This window comes from Manacus candei, unplaced genomic scaffold (assembly GCF_025592945.1).
Source record: "Manacus candei isolate 608988 ecotype Guabito, Panama unplaced genomic scaffold, ASM2559294v1 h1tg000011l, whole genome shotgun sequence".
NCBI lineage: Eukaryota > Metazoa > Chordata > Aves > Passeriformes > Pipridae > Manacus > Manacus candei.
This window is the reverse complement of record NW_026138059.1, coordinates 26,055,771-26,081,871: the sequence shown is the minus strand read 5'-3', so window position 1 is coordinate 26,081,871 and position 26,101 is coordinate 26,055,771. Positions and strand designations below refer to the sequence as shown.

The 26,101-nt window shown below is 39.9% G+C and overlaps 1 protein-coding gene across 1 annotated transcript in view; it reads right to left on the bottom strand.

Moving 5' to 3' along the window:
- ZNF292 (zinc finger protein 292) overlaps positions 1 to 25,769 on the bottom strand; it is a 56,130-nt gene extending 30,361 nt beyond the window's left edge. Inside the window, exons 1-2 of the mRNA XM_051777909.1 lie at positions 25,399 to 25,769; positions 23 to 177 (exon numbers count right to left, since the gene is read on the bottom strand). Coding sequence (XP_051633869.1) covers positions 23 to 177; positions 25,399 to 25,560 — 317 coding nt within the window. The 5' untranslated portion in view covers positions 25,561 to 25,769. The remainder of the gene's footprint in view (positions 1 to 22; positions 178 to 25,398) is intronic.
- Positions 25,770 to 26,101: the final 332 nt, after the last annotated feature.

Sequence of the window (26,101 nt, the reverse complement as noted above, 5' to 3'; positions counted from 1 at the left end):
TAACGAAAAAGAATATACTCACAGTGCTAAACGTTCAAGCACAAAGGCTACATTTTCACACTCAGAGGTAAGATAAGGTCGTGCTTTAACATAACTTCGGATAGCCACCGTGTACACCTCCAGCAGAGGCAGAGGGTCTTCTGATGTTTTCCACTTTTCTGCATATTCCAACAAAGTCTGTTTGGAAAAGGAAAAAACAATCACAAGTTCAAGAACAAGTGTAAATTTTAAATTTTATATTCCTCACTAGTAGACCACCCTCCTTAATGATTACATCTCTTCTCCCTCATATGAATTGCATGTTCTCAAAGCATGCCTTTTTCCATTAAAATTTATTGTTTCATTAACATCTGGAACTTAAGACTCCACACACAATCATTCTCTGATCATATAAAAACGTTATGACTGACACTTCCTCTCTGTGGTACCATCATATGATTCATTTTACATTCACATTTTCCAAGCATAGAAGCCTGAAGAGCATATCATAATTAAGGTACTGGAAACTCATTTTTTTAGACATTCACCTCTACAGTTCAGCTTCTAAAGCAAGTAAATTTGAAAGTTCTAGCCTTTACTTTATCTTCTCTGTCTCGCCACCTTACTGATACAGGTATCTTCAGGACATTGCTTTTTACATGGCCCTGAAAGAAATATGAAGTATGCATTTTAAAGACACCATTTATACACCAAAAAATCATTAGTCAAAAAGCTGTTTTGCTACTTGCCAGACGAATACCTACAAAAAATGATTTCAAAATAAAACTCATGAGTGATGAAATAATCATTACCACCTAAAATACAAAAGGCTTCTATTAATTTCAGTCAAGGCTGGAGGACTCAGACACACGTTAAGGGAGAGTAGATAGTAACGTTCTCATGTCAACATCCAAACCATATCCCTCTTGGATCCCTGCTCTCAAGCCTAGGGTAGCTTAACAGATTGCAATCTAATTCTACCCTAAGGCAGGTTGCACGCAGCCTGTCATATTAAGATGATCAATTTTGCTCTTTGCTTCTTGAGGGGCATAACAGGCAGAAAGCCAAGAGCAAGAGAGAGTAATTTTGGTTGTCCTGACATCCTGCTGAAAGCAGGGCCATTAGAACATGTTGTTTGGAGGAATGTCTGATGGATCTGTAAGCATCCTGAAGGACAGAGACTCTGCAGCCTTCGTGGGCAAACTGTTTCTGACTATCATTTATCAGGATTTTCCTCCACGAGTACTTAGATGCAGTCCCACAGGTTCTCAATAGAGGGATTAATCTCCCTCAACTGGTGCTAGCACAGCTGAGGATGTAGCTGGTGGTCTGCCAGAAGGGCACCCTGGAGGCTGCTCAGGAAGGCAGCTGGGTTGGTGTCTCCAGAGCTGGTCCCCAGCCTCTACTGGTGCATGGGGCTAGTCTCTCCCACCTGCAAGGCTTTGTGCTCACCTTGGCTGAGCTGTGTGTCAGCCCACTCCCCCTGGATACTGACATCCCTCTCAACAGCCTCTCTGACCTCCCTTACCTCACTTGCTCCCACCAGCAGCATCTGCTGCTATCTCCTCATCTGCAAAACCAGCTATTTCATCATAGAAGGAAATTAGGTTTGTCAGGGTGAAAGCAAGTTACATAGCTCATACTGTCAAGGCCATTTAGCAAAAGTCACAGTTCCCCTTTTCATTAAGGTCAGCTATAATTAAAAGAATTTTGACAATAGTGGTTCAGTTCTGACAAGGTTTATTCTGGTAAGGCAAATCAGATCCCTCTAAACAACAAAGCTCTTCTGCTCCAGAGTCTCCCACATACCTGAACAAAAAATGGGACAAAGTGGTTCTCAACTCATTGTAACATGAAATGGTAAGATTTTGTTTAATCGTTAATATGCAAATGTAACAATCTAAAAGATCTTGCTACGTCTGAGATACAATGCAACTCAAGTGATAAAATCATACTTGGAGCAAGCTTATGTATTAGAAAGTAAGAAAATCAAACTTTAACTATTCCTGAAAGGCAAGTCAGTCACATTAAAAACATACAAGACAACCCAAAACTCGGACTATTCCTATCCTCAACTCTACTAAGCTTAGCCTAATTTAAATTAGCATTAACAGCATTGCCCTGTCTATGCTTGCTATCCGTACTGAGTTAACCAATGGTACTATTAAGAACATACCTAAAATTCTCATATTTGGCAATGTCCAAAATAAACCCTCTTAATAAAAAACGTCAACTATACTAACTGAATCAGAAAACTGTTTCATGTGGTCATTTGCAGTCACAATACTACCACCAGGTTACAAATAACTCAGTCTGAACACAGATCAATCGTACTGCATTCTTTTGAATTCGCATTCGCAGAACAGGTAAGAAATATGCAGGTTTTAGCGAATGCTGCATTAAAGCCTAATACACAGTCACCTTAAAAGAAGTCACATACTCTATCCCTCTCCTGCAGCAGGAGATGCTTCTGCAGCATCTAGTGCTTCCTACTGGAATCTTGACCCTGACTGGAATATTGTCTGTTTTACTCCAACCGTCAATATGACGCTCTCCCAACAGCAGCAAAAAAGCAACACATATCATGGCAAAGAAATCAAGGAAGAGCAAAATAGAGCTGAAGCATGAAAGAAGCAACAGAGAAGAACTGGATAAATAAGCTAACAATATTAGCAAACATCAGTACCACTTGGTGATTTTGATCAATGCACTAGAATAATCAAATTAGAACAAAGCACTTGGCTTCAAAGAATCTTGAAAGAAACTAAAGCAAAGAGCCTCCCTTTGTCCTAATACTCACATAACCAGAAGTATTATGATTTCTATTACTGACTTGTCGTATGTGACATGTTTAAGGATGCCAGTGGCAAAACAGCAAAGCTGAACAAAAAACACTCCAGAAAAGTATACTATAATCCTTCACTTTTGGGGTCTTGAAGCAATGTTTTGGATGGAACAGGCAACAATTTCTTCCTCTTGTTCAGATGATATAAGTATTCACATTAAAAGAGCGAATAGGACAAGTTTCCGGTTTACATGAATACCACAGACCTGTAGAAGAAACCCTCCTTCCTAACTTGATGTTTCTTGCTAAGTATACAACAGACCAATCAATGCTGCACCTTTCACAGTGTAAAATAAAAACATGCTCATATATAATCCTTTTTCCTTATGGAATAAACTTTGTCTTCTTTTAAATGCTTGGGTATGACTTGTATTTTTGCACCGGAGAAAACAACACACAACTGCTTTTTGTTAAATGAGTATTACAGCTTAACCAATTTTACACTTGCTTAAAAGAAACAATTCTCCCTGTAAAGGTAAAATGTGAAAGCAAGTTACTGGTACTACTGAATAAAAGAGGGACAAACACGGTAATCAGAAATTCAGCACAGCTTACTGACTGTTCATACTGATTTGTAGATATACTGGGAAAATTCTTTGTGTTCGTTTGGAATGCTACAGAGTCAGCTTTGCAATTGAAGATAAATAGTTAAAGCTAACATTGTCATAATGAATTACTTTCCTTTCTGATTCATTTGAAACAACATATTTCTCTTTTTAGACTAAATATATTAAAAAATCCAAACCAGAACACAATAACCCACCCCCCAAGCAGTAGCTAACATATTAGACCAAGGCAGTAAGAGGTTGCATAAAGTACCATTTTTACCCAGCTTTTATCCAGGTCATCCAAACTTGTTACAACTGGCCTGGCAGCCAAACAGCCAAATTTGCCAAATAGTTTCTGCCAGTAAATTAGGTTGATATTTAGGAAGCTCATCTATGAAGTCATGAATCCTACTTAATACTTGAAACAGTAGGTTGACCTATTAAAGACTTGATGTCTCATTTTGAATGTAGCCCACCTACCTTTACTACTCTCCTCTTCAAAAGACCACAGCAAGCAACAAGACTAATGCAAGCTTTGGCAAGTGAAGGACATTTCAAACTTAGTTACCAAGTCAGGACAACATATCCTGGAGGTGTCTCCAAGTGTTAAGTTGAGCAGAAGAGGAAAGAAGAGAGGGGTGAGAAAAGAGGAGGCAGGGAGATATAACCAAGTGACTGACTGGTCATCTGAGAAGCCTGACTGAAGAATATCAAGAGGATTCTCGCCTGCCATTACAAAGACAGCAAAAACTAGAACCTGAAGAAGAAACCAAGAGCCTCAGTAGAGAGACTGATTCATAATGGAGGCTGTGGCAAGTGATCAGGGAGACCTGTAACAACTAGATCAGAAGACCTCAAGTTTCATGGGGCAGGAGAGACAGACTTTATAGGCAAGTAGTCAGCATGCTAAAACACTTCCAGCTAGGCAGTATCACCATCTGATCTGCACAAGGGATGATACTGAAGACTGCTGGCCCATTATGACAGAATCCAAGATAGAATTCTCACAGATAATTAGGAACTTTACAGAAATACCATGTGGACCTTAACGCTTGGATGGGAGAATTACAAAAGCACTTGCAGAACCGACAACAGTCCAATGAAGATCTCTACAATTCAAATCCAGATTAATAAGAATAAATTGAAGTAAATAAAATTTCATTTTTAAAATACGAGGTTTAGTACTAATAGTAAGTAAAAATAGATACAATCAACAGATTGGAAAATTCTCAGAATCCATCATCTAACAAAAAGTATTTAGTGTGCTGGTGACCTGTTACTACGATCTTTTAAAAGTGCAAATACATTCTATAAAGCAAGCAGAGAAGTCTGCACTATAGCACAATGGCACTAATTTCAGCATGAAATAGTGCTATTTTTATCTCATATATATAGATCAGCCACTTCCAAGCCATTACATGAACTATATTATGCCTGCCGCACCCTTCAAAAATATGACAGATTTCCTTGTCTGAGTGTCCCTAGACTATACAGCACTGCCACTGGACAAAGAAAATCAAATTCATTCTGTTTTGCTTAATGAATTATTGTTGTGCTCTGCTTGCAACCGTAAAAAGGAAGAATTTTACCCCCAGCCCTGGGCCTCATTAAGTTATTTATCTCCCTAGTCAGGACATGCTTGTTAATCAAGCCAAGTAGTGCATTCAGAGCACAGCAGCAAGGTTTTGTTCCTCTGTGAGACTGAAATGGGCATTTTATTTTAGCAGCAGCTTACATAGTCAAGAATCCTCCAAAAAGGGAATCATCTTGATCTGTACGATAAAAATAAATATGTATTATATACATGATTTAAACTGTGGAAAATATTTAGCCACAGGTAAGTTTCAAACAATACATTTCATCATTTTCAATCCTTTATCAAAATCCTGACAAGAATGTTGCTGTAGCAACACACCCACCAGAGGATGCTTTCCTACTTTACAAAGTTATACTGAACAACCCTCTCTGCTAAAACTAGATCTGCAACACCAAAGCAGTGTTTTATACTAAAAGGCGGCATTATTTATTTACTATTAACTGAAGTTACACATGTATGGTCCACATCTGTGTGTTTCTTCACCTCTTAAAAAAATTATTCTTACCCTGTACGTATCTGGATAAGGGCAAGCTTACTTAAATTTATGTATGCCTGGGACTATTATTTTCATTCCTTACTAAATCCAAAGGACTAAGATGCTGGGCAAGTGACAGAGAGTGGTCACACAGGTAAGCTGCACTTCCCAAACCACTTCAGTAACTAGCAAAACCTCTATTACAGTGACTTTCCTCAAGCATATCCACACAGCAGAAAAGTCCAAGCAACAAGTTTGATACGCTCAAGTTATCTGGCAATGAGTGTTTAGGAGCTGCACACAGAGTGGTTGCAGGAATGCCCTCCATGAAATAAACTCCACAGTGGCAGAGGTAGCAAAGCAATGAGAGAGCTCCACGCAAACAGGCAAGTGCAGGAGCAACAGCACTTCTCAATGAGATCACTGTGCCCCTTCAGGTTCATATTGCGCATTCCCACAAAGGCAGAACTCCCCTCAGTTGGCACATTCCCACCTCTCACTCCTCCAGTACCTCTCAACAACCAACTGATCCAAAAGAGCAGCTGCTTTCACAGGAACCATCAAAGGATCCAATTCAAGAAAAAATTCAAAGTTGGTAAGGAATGCCTACAATTCTGCTAGGATCAACTGAAATTTCAAAGGAAAGTGAGGGCTCCAGCCATGAAAGAGTGTAACTTGAGAAAATCAGTGAAGCAGGTATCCCGCATGAACCATGTACATGATTTAAAGAACCTTTTTCTTGGCTTAAGATTCTCCCCTGTGAAGAAGGCAGGTATGTTCTAATGACCAGAGCCATTCACAGCTTGTATCACTAGATGGATCATGAAGAAATGAAAATGAATTGGGGAACCTGGGTTTGGCATCATCATAGAGGAAGATGCAGACAGATACTGTACACCCTAATGAGCCTGATAACATAACTACTTCAGTCAAATCAAGTTCCACTTACTTCTCTGGACTGGCTTAGAGTTGGCTATTTAGGACTAAAGGGACTGCAAGAAAGAACACATATACCATAACTTGATCCAGAAGAAGTGTCCCTCAGGGCTCTTTCTTGGGACCAATGCTATTCAGTATCTTCATTAATGACACAGATACTGGGATTGAGTGCACCGTCTGCAATTTGCAGATGACACGAAGCTGAGCGATGCAGTTGACACCACAGAAGGAAGGGATACTACCCAGAGGGACCCAGACAAGCTTCAGAAATGTATCCACAAGAACATCAACAAGTATCCACAAGAAGTTCAACAAGTCCAAGTGCAAGGTGCTGTACCTGGGTCAGGTAACCCCAAATATGATTCAAACAGATGTTCTTTGTGAGCAGCTGTCTTCTACATTAGATCTTATTATAAACTCAGATCTAGTGCCAGGCATTGCCTTTAAAAACATACAACAAAAGTGACAGGAAGAAGATTTTGCAGTACCACATACTGTTTCTCCCACGTAAGTACTGCTCAAGTGCTACTCATCATCTGTATAGTTTTCTTTTCCCACACAAACTGAGGAAAAATAAAACTGTGTGTATTTCCCTCAGGTCATGAAATATATTGTCTGTGGTCAGCTAATGAACAGTGCAAAAAGGGAGTGGTAACTAATACTGACCTTTAAAAGCTCCATGTTCCGATCAGCTTGCAATTATTTCCACTCTTGCTTCCTCGAATTTCTAGTGTACTACTTTAGATAACCAACAACTACCTTTCAAATATACACAACTGTACTTCAGCAATGTAATGCACAATAATAATCTAACTCCTGCTTGTTGATGTCCAAGTTACTAAAACCTGCAATGATGAGCCATGGGAACTAGACAAAGCAAGACACTGCAGCAGTAAGGATATGAAAATACTTATCATACCTATTGAAAGAGTCTTCTTATGCCAACTGACTGCTGCTGAATGTAAAGAACACTGTCAATGCAACTATGATGACCCGTGAAGAAAACAGAACAGGTGATGCTCCCCAATTTTGTATTACTAGCACAGTCATCTTTGTATTACAAAATTGAAGTGGAGCCCTGAAAGTAATCTGAGTCTTACCAAAACTTAAACTGAAATTAAAATGGAAACGGTGGCTACTATATCCCAATATCCAGTACCCTACACATTTCATCCTTCTTGAGCTGCCATCTTTCTGCTTTTGACATGCAAAAGTAATTTTACTGAAGTTTAGACAAGTGAGATTCACTGTGTCTCTTGTAAAAAATATTTTTCCCCTTCATGATTCTGTACTTCATTTTTGTTGCCTTTCGCATTTATCTCCATACCTTGCAGATAATCACTAAATGAAGACAAGGGTTTAAAAGTCTGACTAGTAGGCCCAGATCATTTCTCTCTACTTTATTTTTTTTCCAATAAAGGAGCAGTCTACTATTCGGTTACAAAAATAACCCAATTAGTAAGATTAAAGACACCCCTCACAATACTAACTCCAAGGGTCTGTACTCTTAAGTCAGTTTTCACTTCCAAAACTAAAACCTATTTGCTTCTCCCTGAAAAAGTATTTTCCCATGCATATGCTTCACATCGATAACCTTAAAGGTATGCTAGTCACGAGCTGCAACTGCTTATGTTTAACTATTGCTCAAAAGAAAATAAAATATCTGAGATGAAATCTCTAAAAAATTAATACAGTACTTCTCTTTAATACTGATGAACTCACTAATGAAATATCTACAGAAAATACACATAAACAAAAAGTATTTTTTAAAAAATCAATGAGTTATACTATGTCTAACTGCAATGTAAAAATTAAACTATTATATATAACCTTATTGTACATACATAAATTCTTCAGATCAAGAACAGAACAATACAGTGAAGTGAGAAATAAAACACCTTTATGAAAGGAGTCAACAAATGCTGAATGTTCACCAAGACACTGCTTTCTAGGAGTAAAGATAACAGAAAGAAGGGATCTCTAGTCTTCTTAGGATAGCCATGAAGAAATTTCTCAAATTGCATGCAGAGGTGACAAGACTCTAAAGAGAAACAGAGCATAGGTACTAGAGAGACAGCAAGTGCTACAAATTGCAAGACACCTTAGTTCATGACAAAGCCCTTGAATCCCAAGAGATGAACATGATGACTTGAGATGTGGATTCTTAATCAAGTAGCTAGGTATACAGTTGTGATGCTGATGCTGTCTTCTGACTTAACACTAGGGGAATAAAAGTGTTGGTTTGTTCGTTTGGTTTTTTTTCTGGAAAACATAGCTATTGCGCTGGGGATAGATATTCATTTCATTCAAGCGAAGTTCAACTTGAGGGCTGTGTTTTTCAGAGTGAGCCTGAAGTATAATCTCACTGACTACTGCAACCACTAAAGAACTGAGCATTGTTCAAATTCCTGGAAAGTTGATAACAGTTTACTTTTGAGGTCAATTTATGACAGCTTACAAACTAAGTTAGGTTTCTGGCCTTGAGTCTTCAGTGCAACTCCAGTCTTGTCCCAATATCATTACAGAATCAAATGAAAAGTCATGGAATTGAACTGGTAAAATAGAAATAAATCTCTAAGTGAACAGATCTCTCCCTTCAAAGTGGAGCATTGGTCCTGGTTTGCAGTAGTCAAATCATCCCTGCCCCAAGAACCCATTGTAAATTAAAAGATGACTAGGATGATAGTAGGCATGACCAATGAGCAGAGAACCATGGACTAGGCAGCCATGTCCTCACAGCATCTAAAAATGTCATGTCTCTCTTCTGTAAGGAAAATGAACACACTGGTTGACAATAGCTTTATAACACATTTCCTTTTTAATCAACTAGTTGGGATACTAAAAATATATTAGAAATCCAAGTTCAGACGTATCTGGAGTGAACAGGCTTTTGTACCAATGCATTAGTACCAGATGATGTCTTTGCAAAGTCACACAGTAAAGTTACCTCCTAAGGGGACACCAAAACAAACCAGAGGTGTTAAAATACCATCATTCTCAGCCTCAATGATCTACAGCTGGTAGAGCTGAAGACCGTGTTTTATTGTTGTGATTTCTCTCCTCCTTGTTGTTCAGTGTTTCACCAGAAGATGGAGAACAAGAACTTCATACATAAAAAGCCAACTGCTACAAGTCCTTTTAAGTTGTTAGGTTAAGGTTCCCATGAAAGGCACTTTAATTTGAGGAGGCTAGAGGCAGCTAAGGAGTAGCTGGGATGCAACCAGCATTTATGACCACTTTGTACACGGACAAACTATCCAACTAAGAAGTGAATCAAATAGAGTATTCAAGTAAAAACTTGAATAGTTCTTTAACTAGTTCTGTGTGTTAAAAAAACCCCTTAACTACTACTACTATGTCTAATTTAAACCAAGCCTACCTCAGATTGCCCATGAGACTTCACCATTTACGGCACTAGAAATAAATACTGTAACAGATGATTTTTAAAGTATTTGAAAGAGTAAACTGAATGTTTATATAGTATGGACCCCATCATACCTCCAGCCCATTTTAAAAAGTATGGGGGAGAAGAGGAAAATAAAAAAAATAGGAGTACCCTCTGATCGAGGCATTCTCTGAATCGCCATAGTAATAATCCCTCTTTATTCCCCTTTCAACTTTGCCTCCAACAAAGAAACTCAAACATAAATGACCTGTTTCCATTTTGGTTTTTTAGTTGGGATGCCCTACAGGCAAACTGATTTTTAGATTACAAAAAAACTTACACAAAAAAGCACACAAATTTCAAACCTGTCCACAAGCATCAGACAAAACAGCACCATCTGAAACACTGCTGCCCTCACAGATATGCCAAAACCAAATCAACAAAATCAGTTTCTATTTATTTAGAACTGTGCATGGAGAGGTCATTGTACAGCAAGACAACATAGCACTGTACTTCTAAATAATTTCCAAAGCAGTTTAATTATGCAAATGAAAACTGGCACTACCTAACTGATTCAGTATTTGTTTACCAGGGTAAACAAACTTTTACCAAGGCAAACAACCATTGTTACTTTGACTTTGTAGCTAGACGACTGCTGAGAGAACATTAGCTCTTACAGGTTTGTTATTATAATACAACATAATACAACAATATAATCCAGAATCAAACAGTAAAACTCCATCAGATACAGAATATCAGACTGCATTTACAAAACTAAGGATGACTGTGGTGGGTTGACCTTGGCTGGATGCCAAGTGCCCACCAAGCTGCTCCATCACTCCCCAGCTGGACAGGGGAGAAAAAACAGGATGGAAAATGACTTGTAGGTTGAGACAAGGCAAAAGCGAAAGTTTGTGTGTGCACAAGCAAAGAGAAAGAACGTTTATTCTCTACTTCCCATCAGCAAGCGATGTCCGTCCACTTCCTGGGAAGGGCTTCAGCACGTGTTGTGGTTTCTCAGCAAGCAAACACTGTAAATAACAAATGTCCCCCCCTTCCTCCTCCTTCCCTTAGCTTTTATATCTGAGCTGACATCATATGGATGGAATATCCCTTTGGTTAGTTTGGTCAGCTGGCCTAGTTGTGTCCCCTCCCAGGATTTTGCCCACCCCCAGCCCTTGATGGGGGGGAATGCTGAGAGACAGCACTGATGCTGTGCCAGTGCTTCTCAGCAGCACCCAAAACATCGGTGTGTTATCAACACCTTTCCAGCTACCAGTGCAAAGCACAGCACTGTGAGGGCTGCTATGGTGAAATGAACTCCATCTCAATCAGACCCAATACAATGACATAATCAAATGCAATTATATTTTCTAGTGTTCAAGCACTATTTAAATTATGGTTATAATCAAAAAATATCAATACCAATTTGTACTCAGTTTTAGTTTCTAAAACCTTTCAAGATTTTAAGTTGTTGATACGCTATTTTTGCTTTGAATATGTCTTCTAAATAGTTTCACAATGAAGTTGTTAAGCAAAGTATAGCTCTAGAAAACCAAGATACCTTTGGCTGAAGAGTGAGATGCTGCTGCTTTAATTCTAATGGAGATATTGACTTGTGCCCAGAAGAGAGGACTGAAGCCAGACTCTTCATTCCATCACTTACTACAAGATTGTATTTAAGCAAGTGTTTTCATTATCAATTTCTGCAGGCATGGTGCAGAGCTATCCAATTTTTTTTTCCATTACTACTCCTCTTCTCCACTGATAGGCAGCAGTTCCAATCTTCTTCACTGTTTTTTTCCTTTCCCTTTAAAGAGAAAACTCCAGCTACTTTTACACTTTGCAATGCCATCCTAACACCCGATACCACTGGCTTCTCTACCCCACAGCTGAAAGCAAGGAAAAGTTAAGTCAAGATTAGTGAGTACTGAATCAGTGAGTCCAAGAAATACTCATGAAGTCAAGAGAGACTCATTCAGAGACTAAGTTCAAAACCAGAACTGGAGTTTGTAGTTAAGTTGTGGTCCACAAGAAGTTCACAATGACTATAGTGTTTCAATGCAATGTGCAAGGGGGAGATCCATACAGCAGAAAAGGCATTTCTGAGAACCCAAGTCCCCAGTGAAATCATCAGAGGTGGTTGTATTTCAGACTTTCTTATTCCAGCTGGTTCCATTAACCAGACACCCATTAGTGGCTGAAGCAGACTGTCTGCAACTGCTTCTGGAGCATAGCTTGTAGTTTAATTTCATCCAAAACACTTTGAAATTTCCACACTGCAAAGACTGTTCCACAGTGTAAAACAAAGTGTGGTGACAGTGATGATCAGATAACTTTCAAAGTCAACCCCTTGTCTGATCCAGACACCCACTATTTTGGTTCACATGTGTCTTCTAAAATTGCTCTTTCAACCATTCATTTTCTCATTCATCTACTGAAGACAGAAAATCAGAACATTAAAAGTAGTTTTGTTGTAGTGTATGAGCATGCATGTTTTCATACTCTTAAACACTCTTACTACAATGCTTCTCCTTCCACAGGGGGAAAAAAAAGCCCATCTATGCTGTGCTCTGTACTCAGAGTGAAGTACCACCTACATGATGGCACTGATTTTTATTATTGGTACCTTCAGTACCCAGATACAGAGGAGTATGCGCTCTCTGGTATAGACAATCATCACTTACTAAAACCTAATGCTTTTAGGTGTTATCTAAACAAAAAAACCAATAGCTCCAGTACTTTTAAGTACTAGTTTCCTTAACAGTTTTGAACGTAATCTGTAAAAGAGTGTTGCAAAATTCTACCCATCTATAAGCCTTTTTTCCTTAGATAAACATTCTCCTCTCACCATCTTTTTTTTCAGTCAGTCTGAATTTTCAGAACCATGTAAATCTAAAATGTTGTCTACCAAACCAGAATACAAAGAATAAACTGACCTGTAACTGCACATCTTTTTTTTGTGGTAAAACTGCAAATATTGATGATACAGATCTAGGTTTTATGCTCAAGCTCCACCAGAATGGGAAAAGGGGATGTGCAGAAACAGCGAGAAATCAAGTCTTGCACTAACACTTCTGTTCATACTTGAGGAAAGCTATCCTCCTGGAGACTTTTTGGAGACAACAGTAATTTCAGAACACACATTGAGAAAAGGTACTTGTTAAAGAACTGATACTACCTTCTGACTAATTTTGATTTATTAGAAAGAATTAGAATACATTTGAAATCCAGCAAACATAATCTACCCTGCAATTAGTGACTCATTTTCTCAGTTTATTCAACCACTACACATTCATACATATATTCAGTAGCTTTTATAGTGTACCTATTATGTAGTTTATTATGCAAAATAAGTTTAATATCAATCCACAAAAATCAGAAAACACAAAAGTTGAGCAAAGATAGAAAGTTAGTAAAAATTACCATGAGCTACTTTTTAACTCCTGTCGAAAAAGATTCGCTCCAAATAACCACATCTACTTTGGTCTCCTTTCTGGATTTTTTTTTTCTTTTAGTAAAACTCCCTGTAGCTCTAGTTTCTATGACTATGCAATAATGAAACAACGATTTCGACAATTCTGAAAATGCAAGAATGCATAGATTATCTGAACTCCCCCCTCCTTTCCCTACATGTATTTACACCACATAAGGTGTTAATGACCTTGATGGTTCTTTACAACTACTTGACTGTAGCTCACACTCTCATGGTTGCATATCTCTAGTAAAGAGAGTTAAGACTAATTGTGGGAAGAATCCAGGTAATGATGATCAACCACATAAAGACCCTCAAGATTAACTTTCTGAGGATTTTTTTTAAACTATTGTTACAATTCAATTTTTATGGACGTTAGCACCCCGAGCCTTCAGCACACAAACATAAAAAGTTAACCATGACCGTAATCCAACTATTTCTACTTCACTAGGTAGATAAAGTAACAGTGAAAATATCCAGGATTGTTCTCCAATACACAGTCTGATATATATACAGTATATAACTTTGAATAGCAGGGAAGTACCACTGCCCCCAGTTTAGAGATACAAAACCAAGACAGATATTACTATGCTGTTGAAAAATATATTTATATTTTTAAGGCAGAGTCTACACTGGAGGAAGATTTGAAAAAAAGCACCCCAGCATATACGGAAGCAAAAATAGAAGAAGAGCCTGTGGGGCTCTGTTACAACTCTCATAATAATTGTCATCTACCATCACCACAAAACCAATAATAATAAAAAAAAAAACAAACAGCAGAAGAAAGAGAGAAAACTGGAAGTTAATTACCAAACACAGAACCTTCTGCTGGCTAATAGAGAGATGTTTCTTTCCTCAAATATAAGTTAAAAGGCACAAGCAATTTCTATGTTTTTCACCTGGGCATGCTGAACATACTGCATGAGCTCAGGCTGCAAACTATTAAACTGAAAGAGGCAAAACAAAAGATAAATTTCCTCTCATTATTTTTAAGCACTGTTTTGCCTAGAATTCAAAAACTAGCTAGTTTTAGAAAAATACCTAGAAAATGAATGGACAACTTATGGTTACATCCATAAACTATTTTAAAACAAGTAAGTTATTTAAAACACCAGCAAATAACTTCATTAAGCCTCATGCTTTGTCATATCCAGTATTAGAAATTACTCATCTTTAGGCTTGCCATTAATCTTTCTACATTTTGCATTCAATATGCTTTTTCTGATCTGGTCATCAGTGTCTAATTTCTCTCTTGCATCCTTACATAAGAAGTGAACTCCTTATAGTCCTAGGCTGCGTTTCTTTCTGTTCAGGTTTTCATTCAGGTCTCAATTCAGTGTTGTCATCCCAACATACATATTTTAGTCTGTTTAGTTAAAAACAAGACTCAGCAGTTGGCTATTAAACAAGCATTTCATGAATGTGGTGGGATGTTCATTACAGTAAACTTTTATCCGTTGCCAGGAAATCTAATTTACCTATTCTTTTAATTATCAGACTGGCATATGGGCAGATTAAAAATAGGAAGACAGCCAGAAATAACTGTATCTAATCTGGAAACGTGCATTTCCTGCAGCATAGGTGACTTGAACCTGCTCTCTCATCAAGAAAAAGGAGACATTACAATATTTCTATAGTTCAACTGCATTACATTTTTGTATTAGCATTTATCAGATGAATGCAGTTTCTCCCACTGCTACTTCAAACCTTTTTAATTCTGATGAGAACTTAATTGATAATCTTCTTCCTCAGTAGGAAGGTTACTTAATCATCATTTTAAGCTTGTCTACTCAGCACAGTCAAACTGGCATCCCAAAGGATGCTTCAATCTGATCTCTATTTCCAGTGAAAGAACAAGGCAACATCTATCACACTGTGTCTAATAATCAACAACCTGTATCCTTTTATCAGTACTGCCACTGAGTCCATGTGTGAAGAAGGAGAGGAGCCAAGACCATCCTTTCTTGTGAATATGTTAGCAAACCTGAAGAGAACTCTAAGTTCCTGCCATCACACTGATGTGGTTCACCAGTCTGGCTGGGTATCCAAAAGCAGGGTTCAACTGCCATGCCAGTTTCAACTAAAACATTATGCAAGTTCCAGGTCTGCAGAATTGGGATACTGAAGTTTTATCATCTTCACTACCATGTATTCATAAGCAGAAGTTACTTTTTATCTCTGCAATTCTCTTCATAAGAGCAACCTTCCATGATTAAAGAAACAATGAAGTTCAGATTGTCTTTTGTGGTTCTAAACAGTTAATCTCTTTTTGTCCTCATCCTTGTGTTCATTCTGTTATAAAACAGCATATTATCACAAGCTCCTGAGACAAGTACTCTACAACAGGGCTACAGTATTGGTGGACAGGGGTAGAGCAACTGACACCATCTACCTGGACTTACGCAAAGTGTTTGACGCTGTCCCACGTGACATCCTTGTCTCTAAATTGTAGAGACAGAGATCTGATGGATGGACCATTCAGTGGGTAAAGAACTGGCTGGATGGCTGCACACAAAAAGCTGTGGTCAACAGCTCACTGCCCGTGTGGAGACCAGTGATGAGTGGTGTCTCTCAGGGGTTGGTACTGGGGCCGATATTCATCAATATCTTTGTTGGTGACAGGGGCACCGGGATCGGGTGCACCCTCAGCAAATTTGCTGCCAACACCAAGCTGTGTGGTGCAGTCAACACACTGGAGGGAAGGGATGCCATCCAGAGGGACCCTGACAGGCTTGGGAGGTGGGCTGATGCAAACCTCATGAAGTTCAACAAAGTGAAGTGCAAGGTCCTGCACCTGGGTTGTGGCTATCCCAAACACACCTACAGGTTGGGTGGAGAAGTGATTGAGAGCAGCCCTGTGGAGATGGACCTGGGGGTGATGGTTGATGAAAAACTAAACATCAGCCAGTGATGCACCCATATGGCCCAGAAAGCCAACACCACCCTGAGCTGCATCAAAAGGAGTGGGGCCAGCAGGTCAAAAGAAGTGATTCTACCCCTCTACTCTGCTCTTGTGAGACCCCACCTGAAGTACGGCATCCAGCTCCGGAGACACAGAATTGTTGGAGCAAGTCCAGAGGAGGGCCACAAAGTTGATAAAAGGACTGGAGCACCTCCCCTACAAAGACAGGCTGAGAAAGCTGGGGCTGTTCAGTCTGGAGAGGAGAAGAGACCTCATAGCACCTTCCAGTACCTGAAGGGAACCTACAGGGAAACCGGAGAGGGACTCTCTGTAAGGAACTGTAGTGATAGGACAAAGAGGAATGGGTACAAATTGAAAGAGAGGAAATTTAGCTTAGGTATTAGGAAGAAATTTTTCACTGTGAAGGTGATTAGACACCAGAACAGGTTGCCCAGGGAAGCTGTGGATGCCCCAACCCTGACAGTGTTCAAAGCTAGGATGGATAAGGCCTTGAGTAATCTGGTCTAGTGGGAGGTGTCCCTGCCCATGTCAGGGCGGTTGGGACTAGATGATCTTTAACATTCTACGATTCTATAAATCACAAGCCTGAGGAACTCCTTATTCCTAATTTGATTTAATGTCTGATCACTGAATGTACTTTACTGATTCATCAAAAGAGTATTCAGGGTATTAGGTACACAAATATCAAGCAGGATTTGCCTATTCAACAGAATCTGTTCTCTCCATTGTTCTGTTCTTTATCATATACAGGAGACCAAGAATGCTGCACATATTCACTACCAATTAAATGAAAACTTTTATATTCAACTCAAAAGATAACAGAGAGTTACAAAATAAAGACTAGTCTTTAGTCTAAAGAATTTTGCCCCAGAAGTTAAGTTTCTCATAGCAACAAATGCATTTGTCCAGCAGTCATGTCTGAAGCTGGATGGAGCTTTGGTAGAAGTTGTCCATGTTACGTGAGTCCCTATAAGGATAAAGAATTGTATGACTAGCTCAGAATAATTAACAAAATAATAAAGTGAGAACTACATGAGTTAGCACAGCATTTTCCTGTTTCTCTGATGAACGTTTAATTACTTTTTCTTCATACAGGGAATCACAAAGCCAGAAATACTGTATACCAGAAGACTGTACAGCAGTTACAGAAGAGAAGATGGAAAAGACATTTGATCAAACTCTTCTTACCAAAAACTACAGGCACACATTTTTGCAAGTTTAGTCCAATCTCCTATTTTCAGAGAATAATTTCAGGTCTATTTTCAGAGAATAATTTTATAAAGCTCCACTGCCTTTTTGATGTTACATATACCTTCTTTCCGAATCCCTTTGTTCTGCCAAGTACTAAGTGGTACTAGATTAACTCTTCCCAAATGAAAGCAGTGCATACTTAAGAGATGAAAGATACAAGGAATAGTACCATGGGGTTGTTTTTGGAATATCTGGAAAGATAAATATTAAAAAATATTCCACACCTTAGAAAGAAAGACCTGCACACTTCTTAAGACATGAGACATCAAGTTCTTAACATATGCATAAGCACAGATCTAATAAAATGGGGAATGCTATTTCAAAAGACAGTTTCAAGCCACATTGTTCATCTGTTATTTTAACTTAAATTTGCAAGTTGCTGTACATCATTATTTTAAAGACACTGATGGCATAAAAACATCATGCTATTTTCCCTCCTGAAAACTATAGAATTATACCTGCTGTATGACAACTGCTCAAGGATTTATATGGAGGCCTTTAAAAAACACTAATGAAAAAAATTTTATAGATATTAACCATTGCCTGCAGCACTATTTCTTGAAGATACACTCCATACGTGTATGAATTCGAAACAGTTTCTTTGCCTTGTGTATCAGTTTAGATAATGCACCACACAGAAGAAACAAAATATCGATGTCTCCTAACTGTTCTAGTTTGATCTGTAAATTAGGGAAGTCTTATTACGTAGAAACAACCTGCAATATACAGTATGTCTGCATAAAGCCAAGAGTAAAAAAATACTATGATATTTAAATGGCAGAGCAAATGGAAAAGGTCAGATGAAATTCCCTGATTCTTAGTCACAATGGAAGCAAAGATTCCCCAGAAGAGCACTTTTTTGCCACCTTCCCCCCAGATCTGTGCTATTCACTCTCTATCAAAATAATAAAAATAAAAAAAGTAAAATATATAGACAATGGACTGGACATTCAAACAGATATCTCACATCCTTATCAAGAAACTTCAGACACACAGTGAAGATATTTTGATAGAATGAGATGCCTTACTGAATGTTAATATTAACCTACATACATTTCTTACACAGTCCTGCACAATATGTTTTTCATAGTCAGTACCTCTTGTTTTTGAAACAATGAATCTTCAATAACTGCAGTTTGAGAAAGCAACCTAGACATTATTGATATATATTGTTCAAAAGTGGGGAATGAAGTTTGGATTTGTGGGAAAAGATAAAGGCACATGCCAATAGAGAAAGTACTTAATACATTTAGTTATGCTAGCAGAGATGTGCAGCTACTGCTTACAGCCAACTACTGCAAGTAAATTGAAATCTACAGTGAGGTCTTCAGAGGTTTTTTTTTAAGGGCTGAAGGACTGTATGTAGCACAATGCCTCTCAGTCTTTGAATGGGCAACAAGAATCAAGGATATTATGCAGGAACTGTATCCACATGTCATGACCTGTAATTATTAACTATTAACTGCAAGTATTTCTTAGAGAAATGGTAGCTTGCTGATAGAAGGAGTTCTCAATAACTTCAGTAAAAGCATCACATAACTTTAACCCAGCAACACATGTGCATCAGGGTAACTAACAACCTAAGTATCTATTTGCTGAACCTACATAGAAAGGTGAGCTTTTGTCAAGGTGCTGAAGTTTTATTAATTTTAAGCCCTCCATCTACTTTTGTCATCTTCTTAACTACCTTATTTTGTTATGCTTCAGAGAACTATCACTGTTCCCGTATTTGTACTTCGAAGGCTACGTTTTACAGGAAAAGTATTTAAATCCTAAGTCTTAGATAGATTGTCACTTTCTTACTGAATTATTAGATTGCTACCTTCCCTGCAAGTAAGGACTTCAAAACGACATACATTTCAAGGATATAACAAAAAAGCAAAAAGGAAAGAGAAAAAAAAGTAAAAATTCAAAATCAAGGACTGCAAAAAACTCTGTTCTCAAAAGCGAAAACTGGAAAATGACTGAAAACAGTTTTGAAAATCTAAGAGGTGCTTCCAACAGAAAGGGAATATGTTACTTTTCCTATCTACATAGGATACAATAAATCACAGTAGTGTCAAATTGCAACAACAGATTAGAGATCAAGGGGGCGGGAAATGACTGAAGGCAAAGATAAATTAACTACAACATGTTATCCAGGGAGGTTTTTTGAATCTTTCTTACCAGAAATTTTTGAGAACAGATTAAACAAGCTATGGCTTACCAATAAGTAATCTGCCTTTGGAATCATGGTCTAGCTGAATTACTTTGATACAGGAAAATTTATTAATAAAATCTTACAGTACAGAGCTCGGAAGTTCTAATGAAGACCAGCTCCAATCTGGAACGATGCTGAGGCTTGATGGCATTACTGAGGACAATGGGGTATTAAAACAATTTTGCTCACTGGTTGGATGTACCTTGAACAGTGAGGGTGTTTTTGTCTACACATTTTCCACACACATATGTGGATAAAATATGCACGTACCATTTTATCTGAAAGCAAGACAATTTCCCTGACTCCTCATAGTTTAACTTAAAATCTGAGAGTATTGTTTCTACCCCGCTCCCTGTTCAAAGAGATAACATCACTGTTTGACAGGGCAAGTCTTACAGTGATGAAGGAGCACAAAAATGCCCGAGGCAACTGAAAGTTTGCATGACATGACACAGTGATGACAGCTGTTTCTCCTCATGCACTTGGGAATCTGTGTGGTGTACTATATTTTAGCAGATTCCTTGTGATTTCTAGCAGCTGTACATCTCTCCCTGAATAGCAGAACATCTGGAGGTCACAGGTATGAAAGCAAAATTAGAAGTATTAGAAGTTATGATGGGAATCTTACATTCATGATAATATATGTACAAAAAATAGCAACTGTGAGACCAGAGGAAACACAGAATGGTAGAGGCAAATGTGTAAAGACAAACATCAAAACAAACTTTTAAGTGTTAGGCTCAGTGTAAAAAATTGCTCACTGGACTCAATAGAAAACACTTTTTATTTAAAGAAGTAGATGCTACAGAATTCATGCATACTCAAAAGAAGACACAGAGACTTGGTTAGACAGGAAATCATTGAACTGAAAGCTCAAAAACCATCCACCTTACTAACAATCACATTCCAGCAGCTTGTGACTATATTATTTAAATATCGCTATTAGCTGTTGAGCCAAACAAAATCTAAGGTGGACATTCATCTACACGCTCAGTGAAGAGTCTGATGAATGTTGTCTGGAGTAAGAGATCAGGCGTGATATTAAGAAAAAGAGGAAATGACTTCTACTTATATTAAAAGGGCACCTGACATTTTGCTGGTGGTGTTTTTCACCACCAGTGACTACTAATCTTGCGGTCACATCAGAAAGAAGGACATCACAACTGCAGGTGCTTGATCAAATAGCAAAAAAAGCCTTTCAAAGGCTGTTGAGGTCTTTATAGACAGAATTACCCTTGGCAAGGGATCATACTCTAAAAAGTAGTGATCAGAGGTATGTAATAATAACAAAAAAAAGAAGCTTTTTTATATAAAGCTATGCATGTTTGCTTTTAGGAGGGACGACTTAGATTAGTACAGTATATATTCCCCAATATTACCAAGATCTACTCTAGCATGACAGCACACAGAAAAAAAAACAGGGTAGGACCTTAAGGTCCTAATACTTCACTAGAACCTCAACACAGTAAAAATGAGTTTAAAACAGTAGGAACAAACTCTGTGTAGCCAGAGCAGTTAAAAACAAGGCTTCTTCAAAAGAAGTTTTGGGGTTTCTTTTGAAATACCTAAAAACTTTCATGCCCCCCCCACTTTTCCATCAGCATTACACTTTTTCTGCTAGTGTTAAGAAGCTCCTAGGTTTCTATTGAGTAAACTGTCTACACTAGAAGGATATTAATGTGTCTACTAACAGCTAAGCACACTTACTAACATATTTTAACACACAATTTTTCTCATAACAGGCAGACATTATAAGATAACCAAGGGATGAACCAAAAGTACAGGCAAAGTTATTGAGGAGAGACTGCACAGCAGTCCAAATACTTCCTTATATTTATAATATAGGTCACTATATGTTGACAACTTGTACATTAGTAGAATAAACCTGATCATCTCACAGTGTTGCAGAATTTGTACCACAAAGTACAGCAGGAGAGGAAAAAAACCCCCTTAGAATCAGATTCAGGAAAAAGATGAAAAGTCAAAATAATAATGCAGGGAAGACTCAAAGATGAAAAATGTAAACCATAGCAAAACAGAATAGGTGGAGATAACAAAGATTTCAGAACTAACTAGTGACAAAAGAAATTCTGTTAGCAGTCTGAAATTTGGTATATAAAAAAAAGGGGTACAATGGGTAATGACCAACTGGAAGGGAACACAGCCCATAGTGAGGAGTTCTCATATACCCATCAGGACCACATTCACCTAGCTCTCAGGCAAAAAAACCCCCAAACATTTTGATCTTCTCCAACTGAATGAACACAACAGACCACCTTTAAGAGCTAAGTTTGAAAATAATGATGACAAGAACAGCAATCTTTCTTTGGACCATTCTGAATTCCTGCAAAATTCACACTTTCACGTTTTAGTCACTACAGCTGAAGATACTTATTCTGTCTGCCCCAGTATGCACACATACAGTTTGTGACAACATCATCATTTGTCATGGATTTGCTAATGACCAAATTGCAACAGAAGAGCATGAATCGCAATTAAAAAGTCATTTTACGTGTATCCATACGGATGTGAATTTCAGTTAATAACAACAATGTTGCACGCTGCCAATGGAGTTCAAATAGATATGGTACAGGATTAAGGTCCAGTCTGTAATCTCCTTAAATTTTAAGAATAATTGTATCATTTCACAGTGCAATCAGCAGCAACACACAAATACATTTGTAGCTAATGAAATGCTGCATATAAAATACATCAAAGCAAACTTTATTCTTACAAGACAAGAAAACAGTTGTACAACATTTTCTGTCAAGGTACAAGGGGTCTTGTATAAACACAATTCCTGTACTTATAACAGGAATTCTACACTATGGGGTTATAAAAAATAAAATAGTTCAAACTGAGATTTTTTAAAAACCAGATAAGGGATTTGGCTGTACAACTCCCAGTTCATTTAATGAGCACAGAATACTTAAATCCTTTCTTTGCCTTTGAACCTAAGGATCTTTCCATGCTCTACTGCACATTCTTCAGCTTCCATCAGTATGAAAATACACTGATTTCTTGAACATTATGTTACCCACTTCATTAAAAAAAATAAACTAAAAGTTAACTTATGGCAATAATCTCTGTGTTTGCTGGGCTCCAGAGTCACTACCTGGCAAAATAAAACAGGGACACAAGATTTTACAAGATCTTTACAGCTATTGCATGCCTAGAAACTAAGCACCAAGAAAAAAAAGAAAAGGCAGGTGAAATCATATCAAGACAAATACTAAAATATTTCTTCAGCACTGCATTACCAGAGCTAAGATATGTTATATTTACACAGTTTTTTATAAATATTATATAACAACTCTGATTTTGTACGTTTGACCAAATTATTCCTTCATCAATACACATTCAAAGACTTTATTCAGCAAACCAAGGCAGATGCCTTTAAACTATTATTTAAAAGAGATTTCTGAGGTGGCTTTTACATTACATGATTTTTCTATAGCCTATGTGATGCAGTACAAACTAAGCATCTAACAAACTTAGATGCAGCTAAGACTACTATCTGAATCATGAATACTATTTTGTGTTAGCCCAAATGAAGGATTAAAAGTGTAGGAGAGGCTGGATAAGTATTCTGGCACCACAAGCACAGGTGAACAGATTTTAAAAAATGCCCACTGAACCAGCATAAAAAATGCCTGCCCAAGAACAACACTTTTTAATGCATCTTGCTCCTTCACAATCAAGCAATTGTTTAGACCTTGGTTTAAAATTTGAAAAGCAGGATCTTTCAACATTGAATGGCATGTCTCAAACCTCAGCGTTACACATCTGCCTTCAGCCTCCAAAACTAGATATGGCCTTCCTATAAATCTTGGTATGGAAGGAACAGTAACTCATTTCCAACCAGCACAGATTTACATCTAAGTCAATTTCTACACATCTGATTTGTTCAGTGAGATTTGTTTTTAAAAGGGGCATGGTTAAGAAAACTGGTAACCTTGGGCCTTACAACAATCACCGAAGTAATAAGAATATTCATATTTGTTAAACTTTAAACCCATCTATCAACTCTTGAAGCCACTAACCAAGAACACACAACCACAACTTCAATGATAAATCTGCTTTAGACATCAGTAACCTACTCTGTATGTGTTAAGGATGGTGTCTTCATTCCCACCTACCCAACTACTTCAGTTCAAGGAAGAGCTCATTCACAAGTCAGAAGTCAAGCCGGAGCCAGGAATGGCAGATTTCTACCTCCCAGTGTACAAATGTAAGAAAGGAGGTACAAAGATAAAACAGACTGAGAACACACTGATCTGAACCAACATAAACCAATCTTGTTTCTGTGCATCTATAGACATTCTAACCAAGTACAATGTGATAAATTTTGACCAGAGAAAAAGAACCTGAAATACAACTCCTGTATATACGAAACAGAAAAAAAAAAATATGCTTAAACTATTTAGTAGTAAATTTTCCTGGTTAGGAAAAAGTAGAACTCAGTTTAATCCAGAAGTGACAGACGTGAAATTAGCATGCTACAATGGCTACCAAGAATCAACTCTAAGAAAACAGATACAAAATCACAAATAAAACACAATTCAAACCAACCATGTGAATTCGCTCCTATCCATTCCACCTTTTAACAATGTGCCTACATTCCATGAATGGGTGACAGTAATGCGTAAACAAACATTATCACTTTTATGAGACAGACTACTAAACATAGTAAAGCTACAGAAGTAGTGGTTTCTGTGAATTTCTGTGGCCTAAAATATTTGAGAACTTGTTTTATACGTTGGGACGCACCTAACGCCAGCCAAGAAAGGATATCTAAGAGAAATCAGGGCCATGTATAGACACACACACAACTAAAATGGAATAGTCCGCTTTAACTGTGGAGCTAGCACCACAAAGTTTGTTTAGGAAGGGATACTCAGCAGGGTCACCAGCTCAGAAGAAACACCTGCAAACAAACCCTGCTCCAGGACCAAACCCAGCTCTCTGGAAGCAGGCCTTTTCCCTACGGTATAATAATTACACACAATGGTGCTTCCAACAGTGCCGGCTTGGGAGCCCTCTCCCGAGGTGAGATTGCGCTGCCTTGACAGGGCGAGGAAACGGGGAGCAGCACCGCAGACCCACCGACCTGCTACCACCACGGGTGACTTAGTTCAGCCCATCACCACTCCCCCGCCTCCTCTTTCCCAGGCTGGCAGAAACTCCGCTATCCCCCCAGGGTACGAGATAGGGAAGGGGCGAGAGGAGAAGGGGGGCACAGAGCAGGAGCACCGCGCTGAGGGACCCGGGACGGACTTAGAGCCTCCCGCCCGGCCCCTCGGCGGAGCCCCCACCGCCCGGCCCGCCGCCTCCCTGCCTTCGCCCCCGGGGGAGGAGGGGTGCCCGAGGGACGGGGGGGCCCCCGGTCCGCCACCGCCAGGAACAAAGGGCCCTTCGATAAGCCGAGCCGCAGAGCACAACAAAGGGGCCTGGAGACCGCGAGAACCGGGGAGGGGGGAGCGAGGCGGGGGATGGGGATTACGGGCCGGGCCGGAGCGGCAGCGGGCGCGGGGCCGCTCCGCCTCAGCCACAACGAGCAGCGGCGATCGCCCGGCCCGGCCCCGAGCCCCGGCTGCCCCCGGGCCGCCGCCGCTCCGGGTTCCCCGCGGCGAGGGCGGCGCTGGTGCCGCCCGGCCCCCGCGCCCCGGCCCGGCCGGGCTCGCACAGCCCGCACACACCCCGCGGGGGAGGGGAGGGCGCGGGCGGGGGCACGGCACTGGAGGAAGGGAAGGGAAGGGAGAAGGGAAGAGGCGGCCTGACCTGGCAGAGCTGCTTGCAGTACTCGGTGGCCGCCTGCACGGCCGGCTCGCGGCTCTCCCGCAGCCCCGTCTCCAGCTCCAGCAGCCGCTCCCGCAGGCGCCGCAGCTCCAGGAGGTCGCCGCCCGGGCCGCCGCTCTCCCGCTCGGCCTCCTCGTCCGCCATCTTCGCACCCCGCTCCGTCGCGTACGCAGCCCCCCCGCCCCCCTTCCCTGCCTCCCCCGGCCCCCCCGCTCCGCTCCCGGGTCACGTGATTACACAATGCCACGTTCCAGGGACGGGGGGTCACGTGCGGAGGAGATGGAGATGCGCGGGAGCGCGCGGCGCGCGCGCGCGCGCACCGCCGTCCCCCCCGCAGCGCAACGGCTGGGGCCGGGAAGGGGGCGGGGCCTCCCGGAGTCACGTGACGCGACACCACGCGCGCCCCCGCGCGGCCACGTGACGGGGCCCTTCCCCGCCCGCCCGGCGACGGGTTTTGGCGGCAAAACGGCAGCAAATGGCGGCGGCCCGGGGGGCGAGGCCGTTCTGCCTTTGCCGCTGTCCCTCGAGCTCAGAATCACAGAATCAGTTAAGCTGAAAAAGACCTCTGAGATCATCGAGTCCAACCTGTGGCCAAACACCACCATGTCAGCTAGACTATGACACTGCATGCCATGTCTGGTCTTTCCTTAAGCACCTCCAGGGACAGTGACTGCACCACCTCCCT